This window comes from Zalophus californianus, chromosome 5, assembly GCF_009762305.2.
Source record: "Zalophus californianus isolate mZalCal1 chromosome 5, mZalCal1.pri.v2, whole genome shotgun sequence".
Lineage (NCBI taxonomy): Eukaryota > Metazoa > Chordata > Mammalia > Carnivora > Otariidae > Zalophus > Zalophus californianus.
In genome coordinates, this window is record NC_045599.1 from 40,943,364 (window position 1) to 40,962,872 (window position 19,509).

The 19,509-nt window shown below is 36.2% G+C and overlaps 1 protein-coding gene across 9 annotated transcripts in view; it reads right to left on the bottom strand.

Annotated features, from left to right (window-relative positions):
• The window catches only part of SLC38A9 (solute carrier family 38 member 9), an 85,390-nt gene that overhangs the window by 18,379 nt on the left and 47,502 nt on the right, over positions 1-19,509 (bottom strand). For all 9 annotated transcript variants that reach the window (XR_003522279.2, XM_027606715.2, XM_027606716.2 and 6 more), the window contains 2 exons: positions 17,705-17,812; positions 1,806-1,912 (listed from right to left, as the gene is read on the bottom strand). Coding sequence is in view for 8 of the 9 variants with exons in the window: in XM_027606715.2 (XP_027462516.1) it covers positions 1,806-1,912; positions 17,705-17,812 (215 nt within the window). In the remaining variant the exon portion in view is untranslated. The remainder of the gene's footprint in view (positions 1-1,805; positions 1,913-17,704; positions 17,813-19,509) is intronic.

The following is a 19,509-nucleotide window of genomic DNA, read 5'->3' on the forward strand; positions in this document are numbered from 1 at the left end:
CGTTTACATGGTTAGAAGCCATCAAACTGATTTCAAAATCTGCAGACAAGGCCACAAGTAACTGGTTAACTTCTGCCTGCTTTGGGTTCAATTCACTCTTCTTTCTCTAGTATCTTAAGGTGGAAGGTTAGGCTGCTGATTTGAAATCTTTCTTCTTTTTTAATGTAGATATTTACAGCTATAAAATTTCCCTTCAACCACTGCTTTAGCTGCATCCCATAAGTTTTGCTCTGTTGTGTCTTCATTTTTAGTGATCTCAAAGTATTTTCCAATTTTTCTTGTGATTTCTTCTTTGACGCATTGCTTATTTAGGAGGCTGCTATTTAATTTCCATGTATTTGTCAATCTTCCAAATTTCTTCATTAGTGATTTTTAAATTTACTTTACTGTGGTCCAAGAACATACTTGGTATGATTTCAATCCTTTTAAATTTATTGAGATTTATTCAATTTCCCAGCATATGGTCTATCTTGGTATATGTTCCATAAGCATTTGAAAAGAATGTGCATTCACCTGTTGCTTGAGAGAAGACCTTTATAAATGTTAATTAGATCAAGTAGGTTGACATTATTTTGGTTTTCTATATCCTTATTTATTTTCTATTCCATCAATGATTAAAGGAGGGGTAATGAAATCTCCAATTATAATAGTGAATTTGTCTACTTCTCCTTTCTGTTTTGACAGCTGCTGCTTCATTTATTTGGAAACTCTGTCCCTGAGTGCCTATGTATTTATGATTATTATGTCTTCTTGAGGGATTGATCCCTAAAGATCATTATGTACTGTTGCTCTTTACTTCTGTTAATACTCCTCATTCTGAAGTCGACTTTGATATTAAAACAGCCACTCTACCTGTCTTTGTTTAGTGTCTGCATGGTATATCTTTATATTTAAAGTATATAGCTGACCTTTGAACAACGGGGGTTTGAAATGCGCAGGCCCACTTAAATGCAGATTTTCTCCAATAGATACAGCACAGTACTGTAAATGCATTCTCTTTCTTATGATTTTCTTAGTAACATTTTCCTTTCTCTAGCTTACTTTATTATAAGAATATAGCATATAATACATTAAAAATACAAAATATGTATTGAAATCAACTGTATATGTTATCATTAAAGCTTCCAGTCAACAGTAGGCTATTAGGAGTTAAGCTCTGGGGGAAAGTTATACATGAATTTATGACTGTGGCAGTGGGGGACAAGGTAGTCAGCACCCTTAACCGCCATCTTGTTCAAGGGTCAACTGTAGTCAGGTTTTGTTTTTTAATCACTCTGATATCTTTTAATTGCAGCATTTAGACCATTTATATTTAAAGTTATCATCAATATGATTGGGTTTAAATCTATTATCTTGCTATTTGTTTTCAGTTTGTCCCATCTAGTCTTTGTTTCTTTCTTTTTATTCTGTTTCTTTTTTTAAATCTTTTAGATAACCTGGGTATTTTAAAAAGATTGTATCACCACTGCTGGCTATTAGCTATGCCTCTTCATTATTTTAGTGATTATTCTATAGCAGGGGTTGACAAACTATGGTCCATGATGAAATCTGGCTTGCTGTCTGTTTTTGTAAATAAAGTTTTCTTGAAACATAGCCACCATCCATTTGTTCAAATACTCTTTATGGTTACTTTCATGACACAGAAGCAGAGTTAGGTAGTTTTAACAAAGACCATAAGGCCCACAAAGCCTAAAATATTTACCATCTAAACCTTTACAGAAAAAGTTTGCTGACTACTGTTCTATGGCTTAAATTTAAGAATTAAGATCCAATAACAAAATTCAATTCCTCTGACAATTACTCACGTTGTTTTCTTGGTTCTTGTTGTTCTTCAAGAGTGTAATAATACAATTATGAATAAAGAAAGCAAGGGTAAGCACTCCAGTCAGCTGTGGAAACTGAAATCTTATCTCTAGGAGAAAAAGAGAGCGAAAAAAAAAAAACAAACCACAGTACATTAAAACTGACAGCCAGAAAACGAATGTTAATAGCCTAAAGTTGACTGCCAAAAATTAGCTGCCTCTGCTTTATCCAGGGAATATTAAAATGTCTTTACAAAGTTCCTCAAGGCTTGAACAAAGTACTTGAGCAAAGTACTTGAAAAGGGAAAGAAAAGGAATTAAGAAATGACTACTCTGTGAGGGTACTTCACATCAGTTAATGGTGTTTGAGGTCACACAACTACTGTGTGGCACAGCAGGTTTCAAATTTAGAACTTTAAAGGTCTTCCTCTTCTAATACTTGAATTTGCCAGAAAAATACCTTTAGAAAAGGAATCAGAAAAGGGAGAATTGGTCATTTAACATTTTTCAAAGGCTAATGTAAAAGGCACTGCTTAAAAATACAGAAATAACAAATGTCTACACAGAGGGCAATGGTTAAACTAGGATATAACTGCTCTGTGGTATACAGTACATAAGAATTATGTTCTAAAGAAAGGTTTTATGCTATGGCAAATGTTAATGACTCAAATAGCATGTATAGTATGATTTTACATTTATTTTTATTTTTTTTTTTTTTTTTTTTTTTAAATTTTTATTGTTATGTTAATCACCATATATTACATCATTAGTTTTTGGTGCAGTGTTGATTTTACATTTATTTTTAAAAGTTTGTGTGTGTATATACATACGTATGTATGCTAAGAAAAAAGATTGGAGGGATAATCACAAAAGTTTAAATAGTGATTATCTCTAAATTTTCTATAATAAATTCAAAGTTAATATGAAATAAGAATAATAAAATAATAAGTATTTCAAAAGCACTGCCAATTTCTGTCTTTGAGGTTTGCTAACACAAAAATGAAAAACTGCTTTTATGTAGAATAAGACCAAGATTTACATGAAAACAGTGCTATATCTAGGCAAAGTAGGTGGCAAAAGTGAAGAACAACCCGTCTCAGGGGATTCCTTAGTTATAAAAAGAAAAGAAAGTCCACTGATTTTTGCCATAGTATTTAGGAAAGAAAATAAGAATAACTAAGAATCAAGTGCTGGCTCTGAAATAAATCAGGATGTAAGAGTTTAAAAATTATATACTTAAGTTTTCCATTAAGTTTTTGTTGTTCTATTAGCTTTTTTTTTTTTAATATTTTTTTATTTATTTCTTTGACAGAGAGAGACACAGCGAGAGAGGGAACACAAGCAGGGGGAATGCGAGAGGGAGAAGCAGGCTTCTCGCCGAGCAGGGAGCCTGATGTGGGGCTTGATCATGACCTGAGCTGAAGGCAGCTGCTTCACTGACTGAGCCACCCAGGTGCCCCGGTCTATTAGCTTTCATCTAAATTTTTATTCACAAAGCAATTCAAAGTCTATTTTTCTAGGGTGCCTGGGTGGCTCAGTCAGTTAAGTGTCTGACTCTTGGTTTGGCTCAGCTCATGATCTCAGGGTTGTGAGATCGAGCCCTGTGGTGGGCTCTGCACTGGGCATGGAGCCTGCTTAAGAGTCTCTCTCTCCCTCTCCCACTGCACCCACCCCCCCCACCCATGTACACATGCTCTCTCTAAAAAAAAATATAAAACAAAAAAATTTTTCTCAGGAAAAATTTCCCCTTTTCTGTCTATAATCTTTTAACTTTTTTTTTTTTTTACATCTAAGCAATTAAATAAAATGTGGGGGCAACTCCCACTTCTGTTTAAAAAGATAAAAATTCTAAAACAATTTATTTTTAAGTAATCTCTACACCCAACATGGGGCTTGAACTTACTTCGAGATCAAGAGTTGCACTCTCTACTGACTGAGCCAACCACAGCCCCCCTGCCAAAACCAACTCTTAATACATTGGGCATATAAGGATACATAGATCACTTCAGATCAATAATCAGAATTATATTTATATAATATTAAGAGAGGTACCATTTTTGGAAATATGATAAATTATTTACATGACTTTATTCTTTGCAGAATAACTGAAAAACTCTTTAGTAAGAATTCAAAGTCATCAAATCACAAAGGAAGAGAGCAAAAGAGAAAGACAGGAAAAAAGGAATTACAAAACAACCAGAAATCAATTAATAAAATGGCAATATTAAGTCCATACCTATAATTACTTTTTTATTTTATTTTATTTATTTTTTTCTTGTGCATATCCAGGATGATTTCCTTGGGATGACTTTCTAGAAGGAGTATTTTTTTTTTTAATATTATGTTCAGTTAGCCACTGTATATATCAAAAATTCTTTTAAATGTAAATGGACTAAATTCTCCAACCAAAAGAAAAAGAGTAGCTGAATGGATAAAATAACAAGACTCAACCAGATGTTGCCTACAAGAGACTCACTTCAGCTTTAAGGACACACACAGACTCAGAGTGAAAGGCCGGGAAAAGATATTCCATGCAAATGTAAACCAAAAGAAAGTAGGGCTATACGTATATCCAAAAAAAAATAGACTTTAAACCAAAGACTGTATCAAGAGACAAAAAAGGTCATTATATAATAATAAAGCGATCAACTCATCAGACATTTGCAAATATTTATGTTCCCAACATAGGAGCACCTAAGTACATAAAGCAAATATGAACAGATCTGATGGGAGAAATAGACAGCAATATAATAATACTAGAGGGCTTCAATATACCACGTTTAACAATAAATAGATCACTCAGACAGAAAATCAATAAGGAAAGATTGAACTTAAATGACACGTTACACCAGATGTACTTGATAGACATTTACAAAACACTCCATCCAATAAGAGAATACACATTCTTCTCAAGTGCACATGGAACATCTCCAGGATACATCACATATTAGCCCACAAAGTATGTCTCAACAAATTTAAGAGAACTGAAATCATACCAAGCATCTTTTCCAACCACGATGGTATGAAACTAGAAATCAATTACAGAAAAAAAAAACTGGAAAATTCACAAATATGTGGAGATGAAGTAACATGTTACTGAACAACGAATGAGCCAAAGAAGGAATCAAAAGAGAAATCAAGATGTTGAGACAAGTGAAAATGGAAATACTTACCAAACTTAAAGGATGAAGCAAAAACAGTTCTATGAGGTCAGTTTATGGTGATAAACATTCCCATTAAGAAACAAAAAAGATCTCAAATAAACAACCTAACTAGATGCCTGGGTGACTCAGGCAGTTGAGTGTCCGAATCTTGATTTTGGCTCAGGTTATGATTTCAGGGTCCTGGGATCGAGCCCCATGTTAGGCTCTGCACTAAATGGGGGGTCTGCTTGAGGATTCTCCCTCTTCCTCTGCCCTTTCCCCCTCTTAAGCTCATGCTCGCTTGCTCACTTTCTCTAAAATACATAAATAAATCTTAAAGAAAAAACCAACTTTATACCTCAAATAATAATGAGAAAAAAAGAACAAATTAACCTAGAGTAGAAGAAAGGAAATAACAAAGTTGAGAGCAGAAATAAATGAAATAGAGACTAAAGAGACAATAGAAAAGATTAACAAAACTAAGCTGGTTTTTTGAAAAGATAAAATAGATAAACCTTTAGCTAGATTAAACAAGAAAAAAGAGAGAGGACTCAAATGAAAAAAATTATAAACGAAAGGGGAGACATCACAACTGATACCACAGAAATACAAAGATTTATGAGACGACTGTAAACACTTATACACCAACAAATTGGAAACCAACAAATTGGACTTAGACACCAAGAGATAGATACATTACTAGAAACATACAAACTACCAAGACTGAATCATAAATGGAAAATAAGAACAGACCAATTTCTAGTGAGGAGATTGAATCAGTAATAAAAAAATCTCCCAATAAAGAAAAGTCCAGGCAGGACCAGGTATCTTCACTGGTGATTTCCAGCAAACATTTGAAGATAAATTAATACTAATCCTTTTTAAACTCTTCCAAAAAATAAAAGAGGAGGGAACACTTCCAAACTCACTTTATGAGGCCAGTACTACCCTGATCCTGATATCAAATTCAGGCAAGGACACTACAAAAAAAGAAAATTATAGGCCAATATCCCTGATGAACATAGATGCTAAAATTCTCAACAAAACATTAGCAAACTGAATTCTATACCATGATTAAGTGGGATTTATTTCAGGGATGCAAGGATAGTTCAACATTCACAAATCAATCAACGTGATAGACCACATTAATAAAACAAGGGAGAAAAATCATATGATCAGCTCAATGGATGCAGAAAAAGCATTTCACAAACTCCAATATCCATTTATGATAAAAACTCTAAACTGGGTATGGCGGGAATGTACATCAACATAATAAAGGCCATGGCCAACATTGTACTCAACAGTGAAAAGCTGAAAGCTTTTCCTCCAAGATCAGGAATGAGAGACAGGATGCCCACTCTCACCATTCTTATTCAACACAGTACTAGAAATCCTCGCCACAGCAATTAACCAAGAAAAAGAAATAAAAGGCACCCAAATCAGAAAGGAAGAAGTAAAACTGTCTCCATTTGCAGATGACATTATATTATATATAGAAAACTCTAAAGACTACACCAAAAAACTTACAACTAGGGGCGCCTGGGTGGCTCAGTTGTTAAGCGTCTGCCTTCGGCTCAGGTCATGATCCCAGGGCCCTGGGATCGAGCCCTGCATCAGGCTCCCTGCTCTGCGGGAAGCCTGCTTCTCCCTCTCCCACTCCCCTTGCTTGTGTTCCCTCTCTCACTGTGTCTCTCTCTGTCTCTCTCTATCAAATAAATAAAATCTTAAAAAAAAGCAAAACTGTTACAACTAATAAATAAATTCAGTAAAGTTTCAGGATACAAAATCAATATGCAAAAATCTGTTGCACTTCTATACACTAACAATGAACCATTAGAAAGAGAAATTAAGAAAACAATTCCATTTACAATAGTATCGGAAAGAATAAAGTTAAGAATCAATTTTAACCAAAGAGGTGAAAGACCTGTAAGTTGAAAACAGTAATGAAAGAAACTGAAGACGACACAAATAAATGGAAAGATATTCCATGTCCATGTTTGAAGAATTATTACAGTTAAAATGTCCATGCTACCCAAAGCAATTCAATGCAATCCCTATTAAAATCCAACGGCATTTTTCAAAGAAATAGAACAAACAATCCTAAAATGTGTACAGCATCACAAAAGACCCGGAAAGCCAAAGCAGTCTTGAGGAAGAACAAGACTGAAGATATCACAATCCCAGATTTCAAACTATAGTACAAAGCTACTGTAATCAAAACAGTATGGTACTGGCAAAAAAGAGACACAGAGATCAGTGGAACAGAAGACAGTGCCCAGAAATAAACTCAGACATACATGGTCAATTCATTTATATTAAAGGAGCCCAAAATATACAAACTGGATCAGCCACACCCACCTCAGCAGTGCTTTAGCACATCCACGTTCTGACAGTATTTTCATTAACACTGCTTTTCTACATATTCTGTTGGTTCAGAGAGAATGCATAAATGAGGCTATAGCACCTCTGACCTCAACTTATTATATTATTATTGTTATTATTACCATTACCATTATTATTATGCATTTGACCATAGCAGCTCCATTATGAATACTACTTTTAGGCAGGGAATTATAGGACTATTTTTCCTCTACCCTACTGATGTCCTGGAGTCATAGAGGACTCCTACTTCAGCCAACCTTCAATAAAGGGGAAGGAGTGTTTCAGTGCCACTAAAGTTGTTTTTAGCTTAAAAGAGAAGGCTCTTCACGATTGGGACTTTGCCTCTCTATCCTTACCTCCAAACACTTCCCAACTAGTATTCTTTCACTCCACCAACCCAGATTCTTATAATTTCCTAAAGGGGTCATGTTATCTCAGGCCTGAACTGTTGCTTAAACATGTTCTATTGACTGGGCATATACCCCTTCCACCAATTCTTCATTTAAAGAACTCCTTTAGGTCCTTAGAAACCTTCTCTGATTTCTTTCTTTCCTTTTTTTTTTTTTTATTTATTTGACAGAGAGACAGCGAGAGAGGGAACACAAGGAGGGGGAGTGGGAGGCTTCCCGCCAAGCAGGGAGCCTGATGTGGGGCTCGATCCCAGGACCCTGGGACCATGACCTGAGCTGAAGGCAGATGCTTAATGACTGAGCCACCCAGGTGCCCCACCTTCTCTGATTTCTAATTTTTATTTGCATGCAATTCCCCTAGACTATTGTCTCTTAGATTTATCTCTACATTATGATCAGTAATTCACAAATTGATCTTACTGCTCAACTGTAAGATCCTGGAGGGTAGTGAGCCACATCTCTTTCTGACAATGTATGGCACATAATCAGAGGTATTCCTTTATATTCAGAATAAAGGACTTCAGCCATTTAAGTGGTCAAAATTCTATTTTAAACTGTTCTTCAGAATGACTTTGCTTTTTGCTAAGATCTTTCAGTTTTCAATAAGCTCCCTTCAGTATAGCTGATATTTCCTGTCTTTCAGAGCAATCAACTTCTATTACCTCTAAATGCTTTCTGAAGCAATTTATTAATTGATCCTTTTCTAACCATGGCCAGTGATACCAGTGTTGTTTCTAACTTGTCAAATTAGAATGAGTAAATATCTGGCTTTTTCCAATTAACCAACAAAAACTCTTTTTGAGTAATTTTTTTTTAAAGATTTTATTTATTTATTTGACAGAGAGAGCGAGAGAGCACAAGCATGAGGAGCAGTAGAAGGAGAGGGAGAAGCAGGCTCCCCGCCGAGCAGGGAGCCTGATGCGGGGCTCAATCCCAGGACCCTGGGATCGTGACCTGAGCCGAAGGCAGACGCTTAACAACTGAGCCACCCAGGCGCCCCACTGAGTAATTTTCTTAAAAACCTGAGATTCTTTTCAACAGTTTCAGTGAGATATAATTCATATGCACTTCACCCATTTAAAGTATACAGCCATTTTGGAATGCCAACTGGCAATATCAACCAAAGCAGAATATACACATACCTTGCAAATCCACTCTTAGGTTTATACAAGAGAAAGCTGTCATATTTTCACCTTAAATATGTATAAGAATAGAGTACAGCAATAAACATAATACTAAACAAACGGAGACAAACATCCTTGAACAGTAAAAGATAAACAAATTGTGGGTATAGTTATATAATGAAATACCAATGAGAATGAACTACAAATGGACACAACTACATGGATCAATATCACAATTTAATGTTGATTGGAAGAAGCCAGACACTAAAGAACATATGTTCTATATTTCTTTTACATGACTTAAAAACAAAACAAAACACAGACAAAACCAACTTTTGGGGTTAGAAGTCAGAACAGTGGTTAACTTTGCAGGGAGATAGCGGCTGGTAGGCATAATGAGAGGAACTTCTAGAGTGCTAGTTTTTGCTCTGGTTCTGGGTATCTGGTACATTGTGAAAATCAAACCGTATACTTAAGAGTTGTGCACTTTTATATGTGTATGTTATGCCTCAATAAAAAGTTCCAAAGCAAAAACAAAAAAATGATAGGGCCTACATGTAAAAAAATATAAAAACGGAAATTCCATTATATTTGGAGGCATTATTAAGTATCAGTGAGTGCATGGTAGAATGCAGTCTGCTCCTAATGGAAAGTTAATCACAAAGCTATTTAAAGCATATGTGGTTAGAAAATTATTTTTTCTGGTTGCAGATGAACACAATGCTGCTAACAAATGGCAAATCACTGCATAATCCTTGGAGATCAGTGTCTGAAGTCTTTCTGAAATCAGTTTCAAAGCATTTAACAGTTTTTCATTTTAAAAATGTAGTCCTAAATGTGTACTAATTGTTAAAAAGTATTACAGGGCTTCCAACAAAAAACAGCATTCTCTTGCTTCATACCCCCCATCCTGAAGCCTGTTTCCCAGAGGTAATTAATTATACCTCTTATAACTATTCAGCACACTTTAAATTTAGAATCTATCTTATTTAATGCTTATATTCCTTTGCCTTTATTTTTAAAATTTTAGACATAATCCACTGACTTTTTATGTTACTACTACCGCTCACATTTTCCCATCCCCCATCCTCCCAATATAATCTTAATTCTAATTTTGATTTTGTAAAAATAAATATTCAGTGTTTTAATTTTGATGATTATTCTGCATTATTCACAGTTAAGCCATGAAATGTATTATCATTATACTTTCTTATATAAAAATACTTTTGTTGGCCTGTTTTTATGGAGGTTTACGGAGATTTGGAGGTATTTTCTTTTTGGTTGCCTGTCTACTTAACACTAATTTTTCCCCAAACTCTCCAAAAAAGGGGTGAAAACCTACTCTGTACATGGGGCGCCTGGGTGGCTCAGTTGTTAAGCACCTGCCTTCAGCTCAGGTCAAGATCCCAGGGTCCTGGGATCGAGCCCCACATCGGGCTCCCTGCTCTGCGGGAAGACTGCTTCTCCCTCTCCCACTCCCTGTTTGTGTTCCCTCTCTCGCTGTGTCTCTCTCTGTCAAATAAATAAATAAAATCTTTAAAAATAAAAAAACCTACTCTATACAACACATCAAATAATCTTTTCCATTTCATTTTCCTTTTGAAAAAATGCCTCCTGGGGCCCTCTGTCTGCTGCTGTGATCTGGACAGGTTGCTTGCTAGGCCTGCTGCACAGCTGTTTCCTAGGATAGCCCTTCACCACTACTCTGAGGATTCTGTGATTTACTGCTTTTTGGTGGAACACATTCCGCAGGGTTTTATTTTGTGTGTGTGTGAGAAAGAGTGCCTGGAAGGTAAAATTTTGTGAGACTTTACCTTCTGAAAATATCTATTGTACTCTAACACTTGAGTTAGGGTATGGTGGGATTTAGAATTTTAAGTTAAAATAACTTATCCTGAGACCTTCATGACACTTCTTCTGTCTTCTAGTTTTAGGAGTTGTTAAAAACCTTGAGACGATTCTGACTCCAGACCTTTTGTGTAAACTTGTTCTTCATCCCTAGAAGCTTTCAGGGTCTTCTCTTTATTCATGGTGTTCTGAAATCTTGTGATGATATGCTTCAGTGTGGATTTTATTCACAGTGCCAGGTACTGTGGGACCTGTACCTCTAGAAACTCGTGTTCTTTGGTTAGCAGGAAACTTCTTAAATTATTTCTTCCTCCACCCCCCCTTCATTTTCTCTCTATTCCATGGAACTATTTTTAGTTATTAGGCTACCTGATTAATGCTTTCATTTTCTTATCTTTTCTCTATCCTTCCTTCCTTCCTTCCTTCCTTCCTTCCTTCTTTCCTCCCTCCGTCCCTCCCTCCCTCCTTTCTTCCATCCATCCAGGATTCCTAACCTACTTCTTGGGAAGTTGGCTTTATCTTCCAAATTTTCTTTGCATTCTTAATTTTTATTATATTTTTGGTTTCTAAGACCAACCTCCCTCCTTTTTTCCTTCCTTCCTTCCTTGGCACCCAAATACTGTTTCATGGATATATCACTTTCTTTTGTCATTTTGAGACGGTAATTTTTTGCAAGTTTTCTTATTCTTATTCCCTCTTATTCTCTTTTCAAGGTCTTCCCCCCTTACCGAGTTTTGTTTTCATGTAAGAGGCTTTCCACAAAAATCTAGTCATCTTTGCCTATTTTTTTTTATATCGAAGCACATATGCTTTGGTGCTTTATATTGAAGCACAAAAAAATACATACTTAGTAAACATCTAAATGGTCTGATACAAGCAAAGTACCTGCCATTTCTTTGGTAGAACCCAAATGTCCAAGACTCTAGGTCTTTTCTCTTGCACTTGTCAGTTTCTCCAGAGGAGAATCCTCTGTTATCCTATGCTGTCAGCATTCTGGGAGCCAAAGAGTAAAGAAAAGAGAATTGGAGGGGTACAGGGAGAGAGGAGAGTCTTACCACTCAACATAATACTTTCACTTAGTCCCTGTTTTCAGACTAAAGCCTTTTTCCCACCCTTTGTTGTATATGGAGAACCTGAGTTCTGAGCCTAACTCAGTTTCTTCCATCACTTGCTAGACTGAGGAGGAAAAGGGGTTTATAATCTAACTATCTACCTATTCCTGATGTAAACTTGCAAAGAATTCTCCTCATTTTAAACTCTTTTCCTTACTCTTGTTTTCAGAGGGACCAAAATGCCTCTAAATACTTAGGGTTTCGATGTATAGTTCAAAATGTTCTCCTTTGTGATGGAATGCCTCTCTACAGGTACTTAAATTTCAGCTTTGTCGGCTTTGCTGTCAGTCTAACCATCTACCAGTTTTCCAGTATCTAACAATCGACTGCTGTCTCTTGTCTGCTCTTGTCTCTTCTATAGTCTCTTTGTGTTTGTTTTTACATTTATTTCTTCACTATTGCTTTAATGAGATTCAGGAGGGAGTAGGGATAAACACCTTTATTCATTCAACATTGTTTACGGACTACTCACTATGCCCTCAGAATTATTATAGGCCTTGGGGATACAACAATAATAGAGAAGTACAGAAAGCAAAAACAAAGAACATCCCTTTTCTCAGGAGCTAAAACATTCTTGTTAAGGACGACAGATACACAAGTTAAAAAAAATACAGGTATTCCTTACCAACTGAACTTTCACTCTTGAATTCAAGAACCGAATAGATTAAGAAACATTTTTAGAAAGTCCTTTGTTTTCTTAACTTCTGCTACTTTCTATCTGAAACTCAAGAACCAAATAGATTAGAATAATAGATATCCCTTAATATTTCAACTCATTATTAGAATTAGGAACTTAATAGATTTAGATAACCAGGGATACTTGCATATAAGATTTGGTAGTGATGAGAGCTCTAAAGAAAAATAAGCAATTAAGAAGTGAGAGTGGGCAGGAAGCCAGCAAAGCCCTCTCTAATGATAATAACCATGTGGATAGCTAAGAAAAGACAAGGGCATTTCATGTATAGGTAAAAGTGCAAGGATTCTGAGCTAGGAGTGTGCTTGCATTCTTGTGGAACAGCAGGGAAACAGTGTGGCTGGAGTGGACTGAGTAAGTAGAAAAATAACAGGGAATGACGGCAGACAGGATGCCAGGAGTCAGATCATATAGGACCTGTGGACTATGACAGAGGCTTGCTTTATTTATTTATTTAAAGATTTTTATTTATTTGAGAGAGAGAAAGAGTGAGCGTAAGCAAGGGGGAGTGGCAGGCAGAGGGAGAAGCAGACTCCCTGCTCAGCAGGGAGCCCAACAACTGGGCTCAATCCCAGGACTCTGAGATCATGACCGGAGTCAAAGGCAGACGCTTAACCAACTGAGCCACCCAGGCACCCAGAGGCTTGTTTTATTCTGAATGAGATGAATGAGATGGGAAACCAGGCTTTTGAAGGTGGTGTTTTAAAAACCTCACTCTGGCTGCTAGGTATAGAACAAACTACAGAAAGGGAGGCAGAGTGGAAATGCTAAGACTAGTTAAGAGGCTAGTATAATCATCCAGGTTGACATGCTTTGGGGCACCTGGGTGGCTCAGTTGTTAAGTGTCTGCCTTTGGCTCAGGTCATGGTCCCAGGGTCCTGGGATCAAGACCCGCATCAGGCTCCCTGCTCAGCGGGAAGCCTGCTTTTCCCTTTCCCACTCCCCCTGCTTGTGTTCCCCTGCTCCCCCTGCTCTCTCGCTGTGTCTCTCTCTTTCTGTTAAATAAACAAATAAATAAAATCTTAAAAAAAAAAAGTACAGCTGACATGCTTTGCAGATATGGAAGGCGGGGAAAAAAAACAATCAAGTATGATTCTGAAGTTTGGGGCCTGAGCACGTGGAAAATTGGAGCTACCACTTTCTGAGACAGAGAGACCTGGGAGAAGAGCAGATTAGGCAGGTTGGTGCAATGGGGGTGGATGAGGATGGAAACAAATATTTGGTTTTCATAAATATAAGTTTGAAATACCTAGTAGATGTCCAAGTGGAGATGTAGAAGGGGCAGGTAGATAAGGACGATATAATATCTCTTTATAAGAGATAAAAAATTGGGACTAGTCCCCATATAGACAATATATAAAGCCAGGTGAGTACATGATATTACTTAGGGAATAAAGGCAGAGAGAAAGGTAGTTTGAATAAAACCCTACATAACTCCATAACTAACTGGTCAGGAATGTGAGAAAGCAGTCATGTAGAAGAATCAAGAGAAAATGGGGTTTTACAAAGACCCCATCAAAAAGGAGAACTACAGACCAATATTTCTGATGAACATGGATGCAAAAATTCTCACCAAAATACTAGCCAATAGGTTCCAACAGTACATTAAAAGGATTATTCACCATGACCAAGTGGGATTTATTCCTGGGCTGCAAGGTTGGTTCAACATCCACAAATCAAACAATGCGATACAACACATTAAAAAGAAAGAACAAGAACCATATGATCCTCTCAATAGATGCAGAAAAAGCATTTGACAAAGTACAGCATCCTTTCTTGACTAAAACTCTTCACAGTGTAGGGATAGAGGGCACATACCTCAATATCATAAAAGCCATCTATGAAAAAACCACAGTGAATATCATACTCAATGGGGGAAAAACTGAGAGCTTTCCCCCTAAGGTCAGGAACACGGCAGGGATGTCCACTCTCACCACTGCTATTCAACATAGTATTAGGAGTTCTAGCCACAGCAATCAGACAACAAAAAGAAATCAAAGGCATCCAAATCGGCAAAGAAATGAAACTCTTGCTTTTTGCAGATGATATGATACTGTATGTGGAAAACCCAAAAGACTCCACCCCAAAACTGCTAGAACTCATACAGAAATTCAGTAAAGTGGCAGGATATAAAATCAATGCACAGAAATCAGTGGCATTTCTATACACCAACAACAAGACAGAAGAAAGAGAAATTAAGGAGTCAATCCCATTTACAATTGCACCCAAAACCATAAGATATCTAGAAACAAATCTAACCAGAGGCAAAGATTCTGCACTCAGAAAACTATAGAATACTCATGAAAGAAATTGAGGAAGACACAAAGAAATGGAAAAACGTTCCATGCTCATGGATTGGAAAAACAAATATCGTGAAGATGTCAATGCTACCTAGAGCAATCGACACATTTAATGCAATCCCTATCAAAATACCATCCACTTTTTTCAAAGAAATGGAACAAATGATCCTAAAATTTGTATGGAACCAGAAAAGACCCCAAATAGCCAGAGGAATGTTGAAAAAGAAAAGCAAAGCTGGTGGCATCACAATTCCGGGCTTCAAGCTCTATTACAAAGCCATACTCATCAAGACAGTATGGTACTGGCACAAAAACAGACACATAGATCAATGGAACAGAATAGAGAGCCCAGAAATGGACCCTCAACTCTATGGTCAACTAATCTTCGACAAAGCAGGAAAGAATGTCCAATGGAAAAAGGACAGTCTCTTCAACAAATGGTGTTGGGAAAATTGGACAGCCACATGCAGAAGAATGAAACTGGACCATTTCCTTACACCACACACAAAAATAGACACAAAATGGTTGAAAGACCTAAATGTGAGATAGGAATCCATCAAAATCCTTGAGGAGAAGACAGGCAGCAACCTCTTCGACCTCAGCCGCAGCAACTTCTTCCTAGAAACATCACCAAAGGCAAGGGAAAGCAAGGGCAAAAATGAAATATTGGGACTTCAGCAAGATAAAAAACTTCATCAAGATTATATGTTAATAAAAAAAAAGAAAAAAAAAGAGAAAATGGGTTTTAGAAGTTCAGAAAATGTTTCAAGATGGAAGGAGTGACCAAATGTGCTCATGCTGCTGCTAAGTTGAGCAGGAAGAGACGTGAGAACTGGTCACTGGATTTGACCAAGATGGAGTTACTGGATATGAGTGGAGTGACTGGGGCAAAAGCCCAGCAAACACGAGTTCAAGGCAAAATGGAAGAAGTAGAAAGAGTCAGAATAGACAACTCTTTCAAAGAGTTTTTCTTTAAAGGGAAGCAATAGCTAGAGGGGAACGTGGAATTATCTGAGTTTTTGTTTTAAGACTGAGAGAGAGATTTTTATCTGGGACGAATAGTTCAGTAAAGGAAATATTTGATGGTACATGATTAAGGAGAAAGAAGGGATAACTACAGAAATAAAGTCCTGGAGGGGGAAAGGATAGGATGAAACATACATGAGTAGTTTTTTCTACTTTTCCAATTACCTGGCAAGGAGGGCAATAGGATCCACTGCATTGAGAAAGAAATTTTTGCAACAAAAGTATATAAATAAAGATTCAATCAGAACTATAAGTTTATGTGAATTGTTCATCAAGGACAGTAAAGGCTCATACCCTCCAAAGTTCTCTGATTCTTAATTAGCCTTTACTGAAAAAGATTTATGACATATTTTGATTCCTAAAAAATTCTTCATTCATAATAAAGTAATTTCAGGACCATAAATATAAACACAAGCCTCTTTAATCCTCATGATTCTCCCTTCAGATCATTTAGAAATGAAATAAAGTGAAATAAATGGCTTAATATATAAACATATTTTCTTTTCCATCTTCTAAATATTTATACTCTTTTTTTCATATTTCTCTCATGTCTTATTATTAGCAGAAACGTTTATCACTAAGACTCTTAATATAAATCAGTATGGACCTAATTTTAGAAAAGACATCCTAGACTATTTTTATCAATGAATGGAAGCACTAGCTTAAAGTGGTCATTTTCATTCATATCCAATTTTAAATACAATATGGAAGAGAAGGATGCTTTTCGGGCTCCAGTATTTCCTTTATCCTGAATTTACACTGACTTTTTAGTCTATATGGGCTTTTTTTTTTAAGATTTTATTTATTTATTTGACAGAGAGAGACACACAGCGAGAGAGGGAACACAAGCAGAGGCAGTGGGAGAGGGAGAAGCAGGCTTCCCGCTGAGCAGGGAGCCCGATGCGGGGCACGATCCCAGGACCCCGGGATCATGACCTGAGCTGAAGGCAGACACTTAACGACTGAGCCACCCGGGCACCCCTATATGGGCTTCTTATAGAAATAAAAAAAAAAATCAAAGCTAATGCACCCAGATGATCTGAAAATAAGTAACCATAGTAACAAACAACTTCCAACAAACAACTCAATGCACTTGGAAAACCCAGGCGTGTTGTAACAAAAGAAACAGAAAGCGTGGTAGACAATTCTAATTACTGACTTCAGAGAGTAACACCAGATACTAATTAGACCTGAATTCTAGACTACCTGAATTAACAGGTGAAGAATGGAAAGTCGTCTTTCTAAACCAACAAGAAAATTTTGTACTGCTTTCTCCTTATGAGTTTTCAGGATACTAGTATAATACTTCCATTTTCTAATCTTTTTTCTTACTTAGCATTGTCCATTCATTGCTTCATGGTGCTTTTATCATACCCCAAATCCACTGAATTTGGGTGAAACTTAAGATAATTGCCAAGTTATAACCATAAGAGAAAAAAGGAGGGAGAGAACACTTAATAACCACCATCTTAATTAGCCTGAAAAACAATTAAAAGAAAAAACCCATAAGGGAACAGTGATGTTAATGAACAGTATTATCCACATATGTTAATCAATGACTATGTTCTAAGCTTCTGAAATTCTAGCGGTATGCTTCCCCAGAAAAGTCTAGAAAATGAGTTTGATTTTTTAATTGCATTATAACTTCACTGAACTTCAATTTTCAAGCAGAAATGACAAAGGGCCTTGGTTACTCCTGAGAGAAAAGCAGACTAATTTTAACTGCATTCCTGTTTTTAGCTTAATAGCATTAATAAAAAGTGCTCATCAAAAAAAATATTATTTGTCTTATAATAACAATAGTTAGCTAAAAGATCACATTTTTGTAATTTATTGATTTTTTATTTGGCCAAAACAGCTTACCTGGTACAAAATACTCTGTTTGCATAAGCCAGTGAAATTCCAAATGAAATCCCAAGTGTATGGCCTTAAAGGTGACAAGGAAAATCAAATAGAGAACGGACACTGTGCCTGTGAGAAAAAATTCAGAAACCATTTATCATCTTTGCGTGTTTTATAGACTATTTTAAAATTAAGCTTTGTTTCTATATTCTCAGCACAGTTTGGAAAATTATTACTCTTGTTGATTATGCCCATTAAAACCCAGGTGGGATCTAAAGAATAGAAACAAGCTAATATGAGTTTTCAAAAAGCAAAATACTATGTAGTAGGCCTAAGAAGAACTAGATGAAAGTAGCTCATATATTGAAGAATGCGAAACTGTTTAATTTATTTAAGAGTTCAGTTAAGAGGAGGACACATGTAAAGAACTCATTACAAAATTGTAAGCTTATACAGGAGAAAAAAAAACACAACATGAAACTGACTCTTATTCTCTGTATTGGAAATATTAGAGATGGTGAATAAGCTGGAAAAGTCTGTCATAGCGATTACTATGTGATAAGAAAGTAAATAAAGAAAAGTAGTGAATGTGGATCATAAGACTATTTGAGAAAGGTGATAAGCCAAATAATCCATGAACAATCTGATCTAGTATCTAGAGAAGGGTCTGACTAGGGAATACTACCTGCTAGATGACAATATTACAGATTCCATTCATAGGTAATCATACACAGCATGAAGTGGGTATTCAGATTTTTTTAGTATTCTAGAAGTTGGAGAGTTTTCTTTTTAAAGAATTAAGTCCAGTCATTATGGAGTAGAGTCAAGAAATCCAAGTAGGTTTCTTTCTATAGGAATTAGATACTAATATCTGTAAAGAAGCTATAGTTTTAAAAGAAAGGGAAAGTACCAAAAAAAAGTGGGGGGCAAAAGCAAAATATTCTTAAGGAGGTAGAGAATAATCAACTTGGTTACAAGTCTGGTGATTGTTCTAGCAAATACTTTTACCAGTTTATATGCTAACTTTTAAAGATCTGTTCCATAGGAAATTCGGCAAGCAAATCAGGAAACCACAAATGAGTTATATAAGCTGACTGTGGGTTTGCAGATTAGCTGATTCAGAAACGATAAAAACAAGAGAACAAAGCTTATATAACCACAATGCTTGATTTTCTGTGTGTGTCTGCGGCAGTCTTGCAAAGAATCCTATTGTGAGGCAGAGAGGTATAGCGAAAACCCCCAAAACCAACTCCTTGATGTGATGAGTAATCTAATTATTTTATACTCTACACTTCCTACCAGGAGATCAGATATATAGGGAGGAGGTGTAACCCTATGTTTTATTTGGGGTAATCAATTTTTTATGAATGTTATCCTTATCTTTAGTTAACCAGATCTAAGTTTTTAATTGGGGTTCCTTTTGCCATCTTAAAGTTCAGTACTGCAAATGAAGATGGGATCAAAAACATTCCTTTAATGATGCAGAAATCTGTGAAATTTCTTTAGTGACTTCAGAAATTTCTGAAAAACTGGGCTCACAGTAAGAAGTCTGTTCTTTTAAGGAGGCAATAGTGTTCCAATAAAGAAAAAGCACTGGAGAGCAAAAGCAGAATAAACTTCATTAGGTTGAGTTAGAGAATGACACCCCAGGTTGAAAGCTAGGTGATAATTCTGTGCTATATTCTTAAATAGAAACTGCAGGAAAAAATATTCCATAACCTCCCTTAGTAAATTCTTATGTTTCCAATCCTTAGTATTGGGAATCCCTGTAATATACAGTTTGGATCTCTCCTCCTGAAATCTTAATCTGTTTCCTGTAGTTGTAC